The sequence below is a fragment of the Carya illinoinensis genome, chromosome 13, assembly GCF_018687715.1.
Source record: "Carya illinoinensis cultivar Pawnee chromosome 13, C.illinoinensisPawnee_v1, whole genome shotgun sequence".
In the NCBI taxonomy this organism is placed as follows: Eukaryota; Viridiplantae; Streptophyta; class Magnoliopsida; order Fagales; family Juglandaceae; genus Carya; species Carya illinoinensis.
In genome coordinates, this window is record NC_056764.1 from 7,163,268 (window position 1) to 7,179,528 (window position 16,261).

General features: G+C 38.4%; 4 protein-coding genes and 1 non-coding gene across 9 annotated transcripts; all 5 read right to left on the reverse strand.

Annotated features, from left to right (window-relative positions):
• Positions 1 to 707: 707 nt before the first annotated feature.
• Positions 708 to 1,726, reverse strand: LOC122292139 (sarcoplasmic reticulum histidine-rich calcium-binding protein). Its single transcript, XM_043100359.1, has 2 exons — positions 1,564 to 1,726; positions 708 to 1,399 (listed from the first exon to the last, which is right to left on the reverse strand). Exons 1-2 carry the CDS (start codon positions 1,601 to 1,603, stop codon positions 909 to 911), a joined length of 531 nt encoding a protein of 176 aa, XP_042956293.1. The 5' UTR covers positions 1,604 to 1,726; the 3' UTR covers positions 708 to 908.
• Positions 1,727 to 1,759: 33 nt separating this feature from the next.
• TRNAG-GCC lies at positions 1,760 to 1,830 on the reverse strand. Its single transcript has one exon. It is a non-coding gene; the product is annotated as a tRNA-Gly (tRNA).
• Positions 1,831 to 3,103: 1,273 nt separating this feature from the next.
• Positions 3,104 to 5,460, reverse strand: LOC122292244 (mitoferrin-like). Its single transcript, XM_043100482.1, has 2 exons — positions 4,687 to 5,460; positions 3,104 to 3,585 (listed from the first exon to the last, which is right to left on the reverse strand). The coding sequence occupies exons 1-2, from the start codon at positions 5,458 to 5,460 to the stop codon at positions 3,370 to 3,372; spliced, it is 990 nt and encodes a 329-aa protein (XP_042956416.1). The 3' UTR covers positions 3,104 to 3,369.
• LOC122292243 (UDP-glycosyltransferase 87A2-like) lies at positions 5,397 to 9,577 on the reverse strand. Of its 2 annotated transcripts, XM_043100480.1 has the most exons (3): positions 8,959 to 9,577; positions 6,969 to 7,853; positions 5,397 to 6,379 (listed from the first exon to the last, which is right to left on the reverse strand). In XM_043100480.1, the coding sequence occupies exons 1-3, from the start codon at positions 9,458 to 9,460 to the stop codon at positions 6,192 to 6,194; spliced, it is 1,575 nt and encodes a 524-aa protein (XP_042956414.1). In that variant the 5' UTR covers positions 9,461 to 9,577; the 3' UTR covers positions 5,397 to 6,191. The 2 variants fall into 2 exon arrangements, with proteins under 2 accessions (XP_042956414.1, XP_042956415.1); XM_043100481.1 differs by having other exon boundaries at positions 6,327 to 7,853; positions 8,959 to 9,564.
• Positions 9,578 to 10,476: 899 nt separating this feature from the next.
• On the reverse strand, positions 10,477 to 15,928 carry LOC122292596 (UDP-glycosyltransferase 87A1-like). Of its 4 annotated transcripts, none has more exons than XM_043101024.1 (2): positions 15,354 to 15,928; positions 10,477 to 11,541 (listed from the first exon to the last, which is right to left on the reverse strand). In XM_043101024.1, the coding sequence occupies exons 1-2, from the start codon at positions 15,850 to 15,852 to the stop codon at positions 10,646 to 10,648; spliced, it is 1,395 nt and encodes a 464-aa protein (XP_042956958.1). In that variant the 5' UTR covers positions 15,853 to 15,928; the 3' UTR covers positions 10,477 to 10,645. The 4 variants fall into 4 exon arrangements, with proteins under 4 accessions (XP_042956958.1, XP_042956960.1, XP_042956959.1 ...); XM_043101026.1 differs by lacking the exon at positions 15,354 to 15,928 and adding an exon at positions 12,086 to 13,742 and having other exon boundaries at positions 10,477 to 11,532; XM_043101025.1 differs by lacking the exon at positions 15,354 to 15,928 and adding an exon at positions 12,086 to 13,742.
• Positions 15,929 to 16,261: the final 333 nt, after the last annotated feature.

A 16,261-nucleotide genomic window follows, 5' to 3' on the forward strand; every position in this document is an offset into this window, starting at 1 on the left:
CAAGAACTGCAATATTAATGGAGCCAAATTATCCACTTGTTCCCACTCAGTCTCCTTGACACGGCGGTCAAAACTCCAATGCAGCGTGTTATGAGCATGCAACAGAGACTCTCGCTTTGAGGAACTGAAACACCAAGCTCCTCTGTTTCCTGCACGGTTCTTCTACTTCCCTTAATTCTGTTGCCAGATTTGCCTAATCTCTCCATTGATATCATCAATCTTGTTCTCTGATCATCAGATGTCTTGAGTTCATCTACCATACCAAATCGCAACAACTCATCTCGGGGCCCTGGCAGCTAGATTTAATATAGATATATATATATATATATATATATATGGACCGGACCGATTACACCTTAGTGAAGTGTTGGTTAAAAAAAAATCTCTCCAGATTAATTAGGTTGCGGGTTTCTTGCTTCAAGATCCATTTTTTTAATCAGAAGATTTCACTTCATTGAATCCAGACTTCTATCTCAGAAACTTTCTGTTTCCCCTTTGCTTTTGTGTAAGCAGATAAATCTATATCACGTTCTTCCCAGAGAAAACTTACAAGCAAAAGATTTTAGCAGTAAATGTGCACGAACCTCTCACAGCTGCCGAACCCTTTCTACATGGCCTCATGCAGGGCAAAGATAATACTTCTACGCGTAACATATGATGCATACACAATGTTACAATGAGCTTGTTTCTAAATCAAGAACACCAGCTGCCGTACAATCATGCACTGTTATCACATTTGCTTATCAATTCAGAACGATTCACCCAAAAACTACATATTGCTCAAGTTGATTGAAAACAATGATTACGATTCAACATACTTTCAAATCTTTGGCAAAAATCAGAGGCAGAAAAAGGGGGAAAAGGAAGCGACTCCAATCCGATACAAAGAAGATCCTCTCCCAAGTCTCTCAGTTCTGAAGTGTACTTGGGTTGTGATGCGGTGGTTGTCTGAGTCTCCGAAGGCGATCGATCCATTGTGCCTCGGGGACGTGGCCCACCCAATCAGGAGCCACTCCACCGAACGAAACCCCACGCATGGCCTCCATCACTCGTGTCGCATTCTCCGGCGTTAGCGGAGCGTTCCTTCGACTCTCGTCTTCTCTGAAAGCCCTCACAACTGCCGAATCCGGATCCGAAGCCAACCTCATCCTCTCTTCCTCCTCGTCTTCGCTGCTCTTCTCCTCTTCCTCCTCAAGGTCGTCGTTTATTTCAAGAGACGCTATCCCGTTCCCTGCTTCCTCGGATTGTGTGTAGTACCCGCCGTTAGTGAGGTGTTGGTGTAAACCAGAGGCGTGATCTTCGTCTGAGCTGACTTCGTCGTCGTCAACGGCGGAGATAGGCTGATAGTATTCCGGCGCCTCGTCGGGATTCGTATCGGAATCGCTTCCGTGAGCGCGGTCTGCGAATGCGATGCACATTGGTAGTACAAATTGTGGGGAGATAGCAACAAAGCAAGGTGATTGAGATACAATTGGGTGCAAAGAAGAGAGCTTAGGTCAGGTAATTGAAGAGAGACTCGACGTAATTACTTGCCATAATAGCGAGAATAATCGGTTTACATACCTTCAACAACATCAGTAGAAGAGTTGGAATTAGCGTTCATATTTTGAGATCCAGATTTCAGATGGATAGAGATGAACGATGAGATGGGAAAAAGAGAGCAGTAGTAGTTGAGGAAAGAGGAACGATTGATTTAGATTAGATTACGGAGTTTCACTTGAGTGGAAAATTAAGAGAAAATAACAAGAAAGAAAAAAAATGCACCAGCCGGGAATCGAACCCGGGTCTGTACCGTGGCAGGGTACTATTCTACCACTAGACCACTGGTGCTTTTTGATGTTGAAGCTGCCTTTAGATTATTATTTAACTGGGAGTCAAGAGGGGCTAAAGTACTCTCTTTTAATCTATCAATGTTAGATTAAATCAAAGCATTTGCAAGTCCCAGTACACATTTTGAGAAAAATGTGAGATACCAGATTTATTCATTTTTTTTAAAAAAAAAAAATGTGAGACTTGTACATGACTGTAAATATCATTCATTTTATTATAAAATGGACCGCTAAGCCTACTATTTAGGCATTTAGTCACCATAATGTATGAAACCGATCTATTTTGCAACTCAATAAGAAAGGTAAATCTTGAACACATGGTGTTTCAGAAATCCAGTATCCCATGATCATCTTGATTATGGCACCAATATCAACAATTAGCAGTGTGGAATCAGTTAATGGGTTGTTGGTTGATAATGTTTTTCAAAGAGAATATGCGGAAGTTACACACTCTAAAACTACATATAATATTATTCTTTCGGCCATAAAGTTGTTCCGACCATAGCAAGATACAGAGATTTGGCCGATGCTCTTAAGTGAAGGATGATGCCCTGGAAACTACTGCACCATTTACTTTTTACAAATAGCTTTGATACGTTGGGAAATTCACGTAACCATGGAAGTTCCTTTTTACGACGCTCTCTCAATTGTAATATGTTAGACGTGCAATAGATATACTTAAATGGGAAAATATGGGTTGTGATTAGCCTTAATAAGACTCATTCACTCACAATTTGCTCAATTTATTTTGAAAAAAAATTCACCCGGGCCAATACCAGACAGCCCTCAAAGGGAGATATACGTTGACCGAGGAGAAAATAAAATACAGATACATTGAGACATTATTTGAATTTGAATGAATTTCTAATTCTTAGTTAAGAGGGATTTCGAAATGGTAGGAGAAAGGATGCATAAATATTTAGAGCCTAGTGTTCCTAAGGTCGTGCAAAGATGAAGGAAACGAAATAAATTATTCTGACCAAAAAAAAAAAAAAAACCAATCATAATATCTATATGGAAGTAGATTTTACAAAAAAGGGGGAATTTCAGATGACATAAAACGGCAAGAACAAAATGTCTGAAATATGTCAATAAGATAATATCCGCCTGCTTATGGAACAACAATGGTTACCAATAACAACAACATTGTGATGCCATTCAAATTCCCTTAACTTTCTCATCTGACTGAACCTCGCAAGAAATAAAATCCTTGCACGGCATATTATTTTGTTTATTATTATTATTATTATTTTTTGGGGTTTTTTGGGGGGGGGGGGGGGGGGGGGTGCTTATTAGCACCAGGGAAAAAAAAATTATCAAATGGATTATAAAAGCTGACACCTCATACAGCAGAATGAACTCTAAAACTCACCAGCTACTCCGATTGCTACCACTTTAAACTGTGGTCAGATCAGTGGGAAAAATGCTTATTTGTCTTGCTTGCCCATCCCTTCTCTGAAGCAAACTCTATTTATCATTGTGTAGAGGTATCCGTGAAGCAGATGCAAAATAAGGAATGCCCTTTTTCTTGATGGTTTTTTCAGGTGATTGTGCCATCTTTACTGCGACTATTGAGTTCTTGGAAGAAAGCTTTTGAGGCTTCATATGTAGACCAGCAAATCGCAGCTGCAGGAGCATGGAAAAGCATCCGTGGAATCCATCCCCGCATAAGCCCTCTGTATCCATCCTTTTTAACTATTGTTTGAATTACATCCCTGATTGAGCCACTTTGAAACCTGTCGCATCCACAAACACCCTGTACATAATTTAAATGTTACAAATTCTGTTAAGCATTCCGTTCCCTGTAAGATTAATCACTAACCACCATTCAGATCATCTTAAAAAATTCCGATTAAGGAGTAAGTATTTACCAATGAACATAACTACATAGCTGCTTTTCAACACTATTCTATTGTTAAATTATCCTTTTATTCATAATCATGTTGGATGGTTTAAACAGATACGAACAGTTGGTTGAGGAAGGATCACCAAAAACAGAAAGCAAGTAAGATCTAATTCATGGCACACCCTAACCAAGTTTAGGAACAGTAAAGTGCAGTAGAAACAGCGTTGTGTATGGGACTTAAACTAGCAACGTACCAATCGAATTGACAAGCTAGCAGTTTATACCAAAAGTTTCCATTTAAAGGATATAATTGGATATATATTGGCTGACTTAATGTTATCTAATCTCAGTTAAATGCAAACCAATGAATTTGTCACAGATAACTAGTTGTTTGATTAATTACTCTTAACGCTTTTGGTTCCATGCTACTTCACCAAAAGAAGTGAGGATTAATGATCATGTGATCCCTCACCAATGGAAGTACATACCGCAGATTTCTCATTTCATCATTTCTGCTATCAAACTTCACCAAGCACAAATCAAGTACATGATAACTCTAGACATTAGGCATTGAGGCAGTAAAACTCAATGTAATAAATTGCAACACCGTGAAAATCTATTGAATAGCATCGCTCTTTCAGGGCAAGTCAATTGCCATCCAATTTCTTTTAAACTTGTCAGCTATAAGATTATAGCGATATTCATGCACAAGATAGATTCAGACACTAATGAAAGTAGAATCCAATCCTAATGGAGATGGAGATTATCATTGAGTCTGCAGTAGGAAAGAGACACAACTATCAAGTACAACGGGTAGCTTGCGTCTGGTAGCAAAGATCAATATTTGCAGCGAAAATCTTGTTTGTGTTTAATTTTTTGGTTACCACCTAAGAATTCAAACTCCTCCAAGAGGGATATACTAAGCTTCCACAATATTACGCAGCCTAATTTACGTCCAAAATCAGAAAAAAGCTTAAAACACAAAAAAATAAAAATAAAGAAGGATTATACCTGACATTGCAATTGGGTCTTGACCACATCGAGCGGTGTGGTCACAGCAGCAGCCAAGGCGCCAGCAGCGGCGCCTGCGGTGGCATGAACTACCCACCGCTCATCGCTGGCGCTCTCCGGTGAAATCTCCATCAAGGCCCTCTTGGCAGCCTCATAGGTCGTGAAGTGTACCGCTGTAAACGGGGCATTCATCAACACCGTGGTCCTATACGATGCGTAGAAAGCTCCAAACCCTTCCTCCCTCAACACCCTCTTCACGCAATCCCAGACCCCCGCATAGTGACTATTGCTCAGCTGCAGCCTCTGCTTCACCATATCCATCGGCGTGAACACCGCGTCGCTCGCAACTGTGGCGCAAACGCCCGAGACGGCGTGTGCCGCAGGGTTGTTCGGTTTTTCACGCGAGAAGAACTTCTTGCACACCTCGTAAACCGAGAAGTAAACGGCGTGGGCAGGTCCCGCGCCGAGACCCATTGCGGCAATGCCTCTGTATAGCCCTGCGTAGCCCTCCGATTGCAAAATCGATTGAAGGGCTTGTCGGACACTTACCGACTTGATAGGGCAAGACCCGAGGGCCTGCATGTGGGTCTTCACGGTGTCGACCGGGAACATGGCCATGTGTTCGACCGAGCCGGCGATTGAACCGGCGATCATGAACTGCCAAAAGTGGAGGCCGTCGTGGTCCGAGACAGTGAGCTCAGGATGGAAGTCTGGGGTCTGTGGGACAGGCCGAAAGTCCGGGTTTTGGAACTTAGGCGTGGCATCTGAGGCCATGGAGATTGGGTTTTAGAAGCGAAACAGCGGCGGAATTGAGACGGGGGGAGCAATGGGTATGTATATTATTTGGTAAGATTTGAATTTTTTTTAGGTGGGCTGTATTTTTCGGCTGAGTTGATTTTAGAATGCTTGGGAAAATTAGGATTTTGGATTGAACTCCAAATTGATGGGTTTTGCTGTCACTCACGTAAAGCTCTATTGCGGGAGAGATGGAGCAGCCTGAGGTTTCCAAATTACGATGAGCCCTGATGTTATAACAGGTCGAGATTGTGGTTGTCGCTTTGGATGAAGTTTTGACTTCGAGTAATTAGGGTTCCAAACAATTAGGGATTTGGGTCTTATTTTGTCTTGTTTTTAAATTCGGCGTTGTTCTGGTCATCAGCTCTCCAGCTAAAAAGAGATTTTTTTTTTTTATTGGACGAAATTGTCCTTCATGCAACCCTTTCCAGATCTAAGGATTTGAACGAGGAAATATAATTATAGAATGTTTAAGTCTCGTAAACCTCATTTAATTAAAATAGATTTATTATTAAAAAATAATTTTTTATGTGAATATTAAATTTATCTATTTTTTTATAAAAAAATATGCAAAACTTATTATAAATATCGTATTCAACCTTTCCAACCTCTGCATATTATATATTTTTTTAAAATTTTTAGATTTTTGAATTTTTTTTAAATTTATTCATCTTAAAACTAATTAATTTTTTCTATTCATTATTCATATATTAAATATTTGATAAAAGAAAAAATAATAAAAATTTAAAAAAGTGTAGTGTGTGAAGATTGTGTGAATAGTACGAAGTTATGTAATTTTTTCTACAAAATAAGGATACCATACCAACCGATTCAAAGAGACGAAGTAAATCAAAAAACCAATCAAATGCTGACTGCTGAGACAACGCAACAGAATACTCTGCACCAAATGCCGAAAACTATAGCATAAGACGAGCACAACTACCTTCAAAACAATATAAAACAGAAAAAGAAACGATAGACTTGGTAGGAAACAAAGAGGGGGGCGACAATGTGCAGAGAAACAACCCTTCTTCACCCTGAATGGTGTGGTGGAGTCTTGACTCTCGAAAACTAGGCATAAGATATAGAAACTGCTCAATTCAATTGATGCGTGTTTGTGAAATGCACTTCATATATGCATGAAAGGGTTATACAAGAAAATCCTTTGTGACAAATATCTTTTAGTTCACTTGCTCGTCCTCAATTCTTTCCCCTCTCCACTTTTGGCACAAGCTCTAACATTTCCTCTCTAGTAGCCAAAATTTCACTTCCCACATCTCATCTAAAATAAAGGGAAACTAAGCATTGGTACGCCTACATAAACAGCTTCTAGAGTAGAATTCCATCCACAATGCGAGAAACCAGAAAAAGCGGGAAAAGGAAACAAATAGGAACAATAATATGCAGAAAACCGCCCTTCACTCCAAATGGTGTGGCAGAGCCTAAATATTATAGCTAAGCATAAGATTGAGAAAATGCTCATTTACCGTGGCTTTGAGAAATGCTCTTCATAAATGAGTCAAGGTTTGTACGAGAAGATCCGCCTTCTATAATGGCTTTGTGACAAATATCTTTTAGTTCTCTTGCCCTTGCCCTCAATTCTTTCCCCTCTCCACTTTCAGGACTCACAAACCTTTGCATAAGTTCTGATATTTCTTGTCTGGTCACCAGAATTTCACTTCCCACCTCTGATCTCTTTACCCTCCACCCAATCTTCCAGTCTTCTACAATTAGCCTACTATTCGGAACTTGATCTAAAAACAGAGGGAAAGTAAGCATTGGTACGCCTGCATAAACAGCTTCTAGAATAGAATTCCACCCACAATGTGTCCAGAAACCTCCAATGGAAGAATGGCATAACACCTTCATTTGGTCACACCATGGCACTACTAACCCCTTGTCACCACAACTCCCGTTCAACCGAGAAGCTTCTCCACGAGCCACCCACAAAAACTGAACATTACTATCATGCAGCCCTGCAGCAATTTCATCCATTTGGGCGCCTGAAACCGAAAGGAAACTTCCCAATGAGATGTACAAGACTGAACCAGAAGGTTGGGAATCCAGCCACTGTAAATACTTGGGGTCATTGTGACTGCTAGTAATGGAGGATTTATCTTCAAATTCTAAGTACGGTATGGCAGGGCCAATGGGGTAGACAGGGAAATTGAATGCTGCATTTAAAGAGTCAATGGCTTGGGGTTCAAGATCGTAGACAGAAGTAAATAGAAGGTACTGTGCTTTCGATATCCTGGAGATGCATTCCATGGCAAGCTGCAGTACTCGTTGGTCGTTTCCATGAAAGACTGTCCGAAGGTCTGCTGCTTGTGTTGAAGAAAGTCCGGGGATGTCCATATGCTCGTCTCTAAGTTCTATTCACACAAATGGGCAGACATTGAGCTACAAAAACAATTAATTAAGAGTATAGAAGCCAGAAAGACATGAATCAGTTGCTAGCTCTTTTAGAGGGTCAAAAGTTTCCAGGAAGCCTTTTTCAGGACGTAGCTATCCAGTACATGGTAAACGCTATGGCAAGTCTGCTCTCATTTGAAGATTTGTGTAAAAGCCAAATCCTTGTAAAATACATGTACATTTATTTTTAGAGCAGGGGAGGTTTGGACGGTAGTTTGAAATGAAATGAGTCAAAAGAGATTAGATGGAAGTTGAATAAAATATTATTAAAATATTACTTTTATTTTGATATTTGAAAAAATTGAAATGTTTATTATATTTTGTGTAAAAATTTAAAAAAATTATAATAATTAAATGAGATAAATTGAAAGGCTTCTATCCAAACAATCCCAAAGTACACAATAATTATATTGATTATGAGAATAAGAATTCCTGCTTGATTACAGCACAATCACTTTTATACAATTATATTTTAAAATAAGGGTATTTACATACACACAATTACTTTTTATATAAATATGTTGCAAAATAGAATATTATATAACAATAAGTAAATTTAGATACAGTTATAGATTGTGCAAGTCTTACGCATCCTGATTAAAAAAAAGTGAGATCCATCATTAAAAAATTAATTTTTTCTTATAAATCTCATATTTATTTACATTTTCAAAGAGTACGTGACACTTACACATTTTATTACTACAAATATTATTTTTCTATAAGAATAGTGCTACAGATGTGTATAATTTTAAGCACAATATTATACTATTGAGCAAACCTATATTATCAGTAAGTTTTTTAATTTAAATTTCGATTTTTAAAATTTTCAAAATTTTCTACGGCTAGTAGCCTGACACTATGATTATGTAACAAAAATTATAAATATAAATAATATTTTTTTTTATATAAAATGAATTTATTTTATAAAAATATTTTTCATTTAAAATATAGTTATACAAACCATTATAGTGCTGTGTATCATTTATTTATATATATATATATTTTGTAAATAGCATTTTCAATTAAATAACCTATGCAAGTGTGCAATGGGTATTATCGGCTTACCCATAAAATCAACCGGTAATTGCCGGTTTCGTACGAAAACATGGTAATGATGTAACATTGAGAAAAAGGTCGCTGGCATGGTCCAAAGCGACGCCACTGCGATGTTCCTTCGATTTCCAACACCGATCACCCATAGTAACTCAACGTCACCCAAGATGGTATCAACCGGTGGCTCAAGCCGATCAAGGAGCTCCTCAAAGGGGGCTTCCATCTTTGTCATCGTGGCCTCGTAGAATCCGGGGAAGTCGGCAGCCTTTAGACGCTCTGGGGGGACGACGCCGTCGGGGATCGAGGTGAAGCGGATGTTATCGGGCTTGGTATCGGAGCCGATATAGCCAAGCCACTCTTCGGTGACGACGAAGCTGATGAGAAGGTTAGGTTGATTTGAAGAGAGTAACTTGCAGAGGTTCATCATGGGATTGATGTGCCCTCGGCCTGGAAAAGGCATGGCAACCACATGACAGACGGGGCTTGGTTTAGCATCGCCGGAGGGACGTTCCATGAAATTGAGAGGGGTTTGCTCTGATAAATGTTTTGGGAGAAGAATGGGCTAAGCTCAGCTGAGAATGAATCAGTGACGTTATAGCTAAGGAGAAAAAATATAATAAAAAAAAAAAAGAATCTGAGACGTTATAACTTATCACATATGTTTTGGTAACGCTGTATTCCAATCGTTACAGAACAGTAACAATAATTTGATGCGGAGTAATAATAAGTAAAGTTGTGTGTATATAACCGTCGGATAATCGTTTTATAATAGAATATAATTTATTATTAAAAAATTAATTTGTTATATACATCTTATATTTATTAACTGTTTTTTTAAATTATTACATAATATTTATATACTCACAAATTCAATTATCATTTTTTTATTATTTATGTCTTTAACATTTTTCTTTATGTGTGAATGAAATTTCGGCCCAAGATTTAATATGTATAATATTTGATTAAATATATAAAATGTATAGTCGAGATTCAAATTTAAGATTCCTGCTTTAATATCGTACGGAATTATTAATTGTCCCAAAATTCTAAACTGATAATTTTCTTTTTCTTTTTATTATTCATATCCTAACGTTTTGTAACAAAATTTTCAGCAGCGAGAAGGCATTCGTGGCGTTGGGTTCTTAACTTTTGTGTGGAGTTCTCCAATTGACTCATTACAGATTATTTGCTCATTTGTAACATCAAGAAAAACAAATAGACAATTAAATTAGAAAATATACTTTAGGGACTTTATAATATAATAGGAGTTTTCTCAAAGGAAAATGAGACGAACTAAGATCAAATCATACTCCTAAGTACATTTATGGTATTAGAAATACTGTTACACCAAATGGCTTAAGAAAACCTAAATTTCTTTAGAAAAATAAATGGGATTAAAACCAATAGACAACAACTTCCCAGCACATTAATTTATTCAAATTAAATGTTAGAATGGAGTAAAGATACTTTGCGAATATTTGGTTAAGAGTAATGATTCGTACAAGTTCTAAATAAGTTTGATGCAATTCCTTTACAAAAAAGCAAACTCCATTAGGAAAAGTACAAAAAATACATATTCCTTTTCAGTGGGATTCATTTTTTCACAAAAGACCAACATGATACTTGTCTATTTAAAGTTTAGACCTAACATTATCCTTCTGTTAACGGCTAGAAATGGCCTAATCACCAATAACAATTCTCATTGGCCATGTCCTGGTAAAAAATCACAGATAAATGCATCCAGGTTAGCAGAAGATGATCTACTTTGTGCAATTGATTGACGACAGATGCTTTTCAGTTCTCTTGCCCTTTTCCTAACTTCATTCCCTTCAGAGCTTTCAAGATCCATAAACTTTTGTACGAGCTCTGATATATCTTCTTTTGCCACCAAAATTTCGCTTCCCACCTCTGCTCTTTTCACACTCCATCCACTCTTCCAGTCCTCTACAATCTGCCTCCAATTAGGAACTTGATCCAAGAACAGAGGGAAAGCAAGCATTGGAACGCCTCCATAAACAGCTTCTTGAGTGGAATTCCACCCACAATGTGACCAAAACCCTCCTACAGAAGGATGACACAAAACCTTCAATTGCTCACACCAAGGCACCACAAAACCCTTATCACCACAGCTATCTTTCAACCGAGATGCTTCTTCACGAGCCACCCACAAGAATCTAACACCACTATTACGCAGTGCTATGGCAAATTCATCCATTTGGGTGCTTGATACCGCATAGAAACTTCCCAGAGAGATGTACAGCACAGAATCTTGTGGTTGGGCATCCAACCATTTTAGATAGTCAGGTTCGCCATTCTTAAAGGAAGCATCTTCAAGATCCAAGTAAGGTATGACAGGGCCAACTGGGTACACAGGGAAAGGAAGTACTGCTTTCAGAGTGTCAAAAGCTTGGGCTTCAAGCTCGTATACAGAATTAATAACAAGATGTTTTGCTTTCGGCACGTTTGAAATGCTTTCGAAGAGCATTTCCATGCCCCGTGGATCATTGTCATGAAAAACTGTTCGTAGATCTTCTAGATGTTTTGAAGAGATTCCGGGTATCTGATCCAAATGCTCGTCTCCATGATCTGTGACATCTGTCTCCCCAAATCAAAACAGCAATTGCAAAACTAATCATGAACAGGGTTGAGCTACTCCCGTTCATATAGACAGCAATAATCAAGTAGGAATAGGATGACATGTACATTAGCAATTAAATCTTTATCCGTAGTAAGAAAAAATGTTTATTCATGATTAATTATTTATTATAAAAATTATTATTATTGATTAAAATGAGTTTAGTTTCACTGATTAATATTCACTTTTAAAATTATATTTTTAGGTGACTTTACTGATATAAAAAATTGATTATATATAGATGACCCAAATGATGATTGTCTAGATCTAGCGTTAATGGGATTCATTGGGACTTCGAGGAGGCAATTTTATTATCGATCAAGTTCGAAGACGTGTAGTTTATAATTAAAAGAATAATTAAAATTAAAGAGTTTAATTTTTTTTTCAAGAATTACAGGAAAAAAAAATCTCAGGCAAATTAAAAAAAAAAAAAAAAAAAGAGTTGCTAAATTAAAGGTATATAGAAAATGAATGGAAGCAAGCAACAACATACGAAGTACTTACCTAAAACGTGAACCGACGATTGACGATCTTGTGTGAAAACATAGAAATGATGGAGCACCGAGAAAAAAGAAGCCGACATGGTCCAAAGCGACGCCACCGGAATATTCCTTCGAATCCCGAAGTCGAGTGCCCACTGCAACTCAAAGTCAGCTAAGATTCTAGCCACAGGTGGCTCAAGCCGATCCAGGAGCTGCTCGAACGGAGCTTCCATTTTGGTCTTGACTGCTTCGTTGAAGCCACCAAAGTCAACGGCTTTTGAGCGCTCTACGAAGTTAGGAATGGAGGCGAAGCGGATGTTTTCCAGCTTGGGGTTGGATCCGATGCATTCGAGCCACTCTTCGGTGACGACGAAGGTGATGAGAAGGGGGTTTGCTGATCTTGAAGACAACAACTTGCAAAGGCTCATCATGGCGTTGACGTGGCCTTGACATGGAAAAGGAATGGCCACGACGTGGAAAACTGCGGTTGGTTCAACGCCGGCAGGATCCATGTAATGCCTGAACGGAAACAGACTGTACTAGGTGTTTGATGAATATTCTTTGGTCTGTGAGAGAATAATAGGTCCAGCGTCTTGGCTGTGTTGACTTACTTTTTCTCCCCAAGCCGTGATACAGGGAAACCCAGAGGCTCGCTAAGGTCACTTTTATGGTCGAGTTGTGTTATTTATGAATATTAATGAATTTATAGAACGAAATAGGGTAATGAAAGAGAGAGAGAAAAACGTTTATGAAAACAGAGATGATGAGAAAAATAAAACGATGATGAATAAATTTATTCCTTTATGGATAAGATCACTTGGTTTAATTAAAAATGAATAGCATGGATCTCGAAGAAACTAAATGCATAGAAATAACATGCATGTGAGCTCCACTACAAATTAAATACTCGAAATATAATAATAGGTGGGATGAGTACACGGCAGAAGTTTTTAACCCTTTCATCATTTATACAATAATATTATATAATTGAATGGAACATTAGGTATCATTAATTAATTTAATCTGCCTATCATTTGTTTATTATTTAAAATTAAATAATAGCAATAGTACTTTAGTGCGAGTTGTAGCTGTTTTCACGTTTGATGTAAATTTAATAATACGACAATGGTAAGGCCAATTGAATAAAGATCAAAGCCCTCCTCCCCTGTTGTATCTGTATGCAGGGACGAAGAGCTCTTTTTAACTTCCAGCAAATGGATGCGATTGTGTTATATTGTGTTATTACAAGAAGCACGTCTGCTACTGTGTGCCACTCGTTCATTTCGATATATATGCAAATTTAATACATTTAATATATATAAGTCAATTGATTAATTCCTACCAATATGGGTTTCATACATTCAATATATAAATACATACTTCAGTTTCTTATAAGTATCCAGAACATATTTCCAAAGAGTCAGTCAATTTTATTGCAAATATTTTCTTATGCATTTTTTGTCGGATAGATTCAATTTTACTTTCAAGGAACTCAATGAAGAATAACAAACCAATATGTTTTTTTTTTTTTTTAATAAAGACAAAGGTACCTTTTAATATTATTGATAGCCATTACTTATGCCAAAAGATTAAGCATATGAATTAGCTCCAACTACAGACACAAGCTATAAATCAAGCAATCACAAAACACGATTGCATATTATAAAGTGATAAATGTGTCAAGATTGGCTTCTTGAAATGTCCATGATGAAGGCATCAAGATAACTTTGAGTTGATCCACCTTCAGCAATTGCCCTTTTACAAGCCTTTTGAAGTTCTTTTGCTCGCATTCTCAGTTTGAGCCCCTCTTTGCTTTCTTGATCCATAAACCTCTTTAAAAGCTCGGAAATCTCTCCTCTTGTCATCAAATCTTTATATCTCACATCTTTCTTAATCCTCCATCCAACTTTCCAATCTTCTACAATTTGTTTACTGTTGGGAAATTGATCAAAAACTATGGGTAAAGTAAGCATTGGAACACCAGCAAAAACACCCTCTAATGTGGAATTCCATCCACAGTGTGTCCAAAACCCTCCTATGGAGGAGTGACAAAGAACCTTCAATTGGTCACACCAAGGTACCACGAACCCCATATCACCACAACCATCTTTAAACCTAGCAGTGTTCCCCTTGGACACCCACAAGCACCTAACACCACTGTCCTGCACACCACTAACAATTTCATCCATTTGAGCATCTGAGACCGAGTAGAAACTTCCAAAGGAGATGTACAAGACAGAACGGATAGGTTGAGAATCTAGCCAGTGGAAATAGTCAGCACCATTGAAGATACCATCGGAGGAGCCGGAGGCATTCTCTCGAAGTTCGAAGTAGGGTACGGAAGGGCCAATGGGGTAGATGGGGATTGAAAATTCTGCTCTTAAAGTGTCGAAGACTTGAGGTTCAAGCTCATGGACACAAGTGAATAGCAGCCACTGTGCTTTGGGTACCAACAAAACACATTTCCAGCTAAGAGGCTTGACTTTTAAACCATTTCCAGGTAAAAAGGCAGGAAGATCTGCAAGACGCATAGCTGGGACTCCAGGGATGTAGTCCACAAGCTCGTCTCCCCGTTCTTAATCAAACATGAGGCAAAGACACGTAGAGAAAGCAATATAAGTGAAAACTTTGCTTGGGGAAACCTTCTTGTTAGATGTTGGACTAATGACAACTTTAGAAAATTCCAACGGAAACAAGATCATGTTTATGCCGCGCACTGTGGGCGATATGTACAGAACTTTTCTTTTTAGCTGTACTAAATCCGCAAGCTAAGACTCTTCTTTACTAGCGATGGATGATGCAAGGCTTTTTAGAAATTCATGATCACTCATACCAAACAAATTACCATGGACTGAAGGAATGGAAATTTTGGTGTAATTGTATAACGGGCACGACCATACCATTGGGTTTTGTCGTTTTTCATAAACATTATCAATGATATCGATCTTCTTGATCTTTTTACGTTTCTTCTTGGTTCAGAAAGGTAAAAAATCACCTGAAAACATCTTTCATTTAAATGGCATTTTCTTGTCTGCTAATGACAGAATACTGTTCCTTTGATGTTTGAATTGATTAAACTTGGTGTTATGATCATTCGATGAACTTATATCGTTTTCCACTGACCCAAAATAAGAACTTTCAATTATCTTATCCAGGGGAAAAGAAGAATACTGCATATCCATATTGGAAAAACAATTGGCAAGCGTCTTACCTACAGGGCCATCTGTAATCTAGCAGTCACGCTGGCAGGACAAAATTTGATTGGGAAAGAGGTTCTAGAAGAAACTGACCTGACAGTTCAACCGGGAAATGCCCGTTCTGCACGAGGAGCTCAAGATGGTGAAGCACCGAGAACACCGTCGCGGACATGGTCATTAGTGACGCCACCGGAATATTCCTCCGGTTCCCCACTTCGACAGCCCATACCAAATAAGTATCGGCCACTATGGCACTCACCGGATGTTTAAGCCGGTCCAGGAGCTCCTCAAAGGGCGCTTCCATCTTCGTGCTGATGGCCTCAAGGAATCCGGGAAAATCTTTACCACGAACACGCTCGGAAGGTATGACGTTGGGTATAGTGACGAAGCATATGTTAGCCGGCTTGGTTTGTTCGCCGATGATGCCGAGCCACTCCTCGGTGACGACGAAGGTGACAAGAATGGATGGGCTTTTCAAAACTAGTTGCTTGCAAAGGTTCATCATGGGGTTGATGTGGCCTCGAGCGGGATAGGGCATCGCCACCACGCCGCAAACGACGGATGAATCTGTTATTAAATTTGTAGGATCCATTTCTGTGATCTGTGATAAGAGAGATAATGCTAATGATAAGAAAGATTCAAGAATATACAGTACTTGTGACAAATGTGCACCCTAAGATTAAAAATAAGGGCGGTGGACCGAATGCAGCATTTTATTGTTTATTGTTTATTTTTTATTTTTATTTTAAAATTTGAAAAAAAGTGATTTGTGGGATATCCACCGCTATTTTGAATGAATGGTTGCCGACAGGAAAACAGGGAAAGAGACTCCAACTATGTTCTATTTTGAACACTATGTAAAGTACCTTAAATGCCCAAAACTATGTAAGCAAATTATAAATGTTATGACACATGATGGCAATGCATCAGTAGTATCGAAAACCATCAAGTGGCTAGTAAGACTGTTCAAGCGGGTCGGATAAAAATCTAACCCGGTCTGG

Bases quoted from the DNA above. Each gene is read 5' to 3' on its own strand.
- LOC122292139 (XM_043100359.1), bottom strand. From the start codon at position 1,603: ATGAACGCTAATTCCAACTCTTCTACTGATGTTGTTGAAG. The intron at 1,400-1,563 runs GTATGTAAACCG...TCGCATTCGCAG, and splicing joins TTCTACTGATGTTGTTGAAG to ACCGCGCTCACGGAAGCGAT.
- LOC122292244 (XM_043100482.1), bottom strand. From the start codon at position 5,460: ATGGCCTCAGATGCCACGCCTAAGTTCCAAAACCCGGACTTTCGGCCT. The intron at 3,586-4,686 runs GTATAATCCTTC...AATTATGTACAG, and splicing joins AGACCCAATTGCAATGTCAG to GGTGTTTGTGGATGCGACAG.
- LOC122292243 (XM_043100480.1), bottom strand. From the start codon at position 9,460: ATGGAACGTCCCTCCGGCGATGCTAAACCAAGCCCCGTCTGTCATGTG. The intron at 7,854-8,958 runs GTAAGCCGATAA...TTGTGTGAATAG, and splicing joins ATTACCGGTTGATTTTATGG to AACTTAGAGACGAGCATATG. The intron at 6,380-6,968 runs GTAAATGAGCAT...CATTTGGTGCAG, and splicing joins GAGCATTTCTCAAAGCCACG to AGTATTCTGTTGCGTTGTCT.
- LOC122292596 (XM_043101024.1), bottom strand. From the start codon at position 15,852: ATGGATCCTACAAATTTAATAACAGATTCATCCGTCGTTTGCGGCGTG. The intron at 11,542-15,353 runs GTCAGTTTCTTC...TTGGGGAGACAG, and splicing joins TTTCCCGGTTGAACTGTCAG to ATGTCACAGATCATGGAGAC.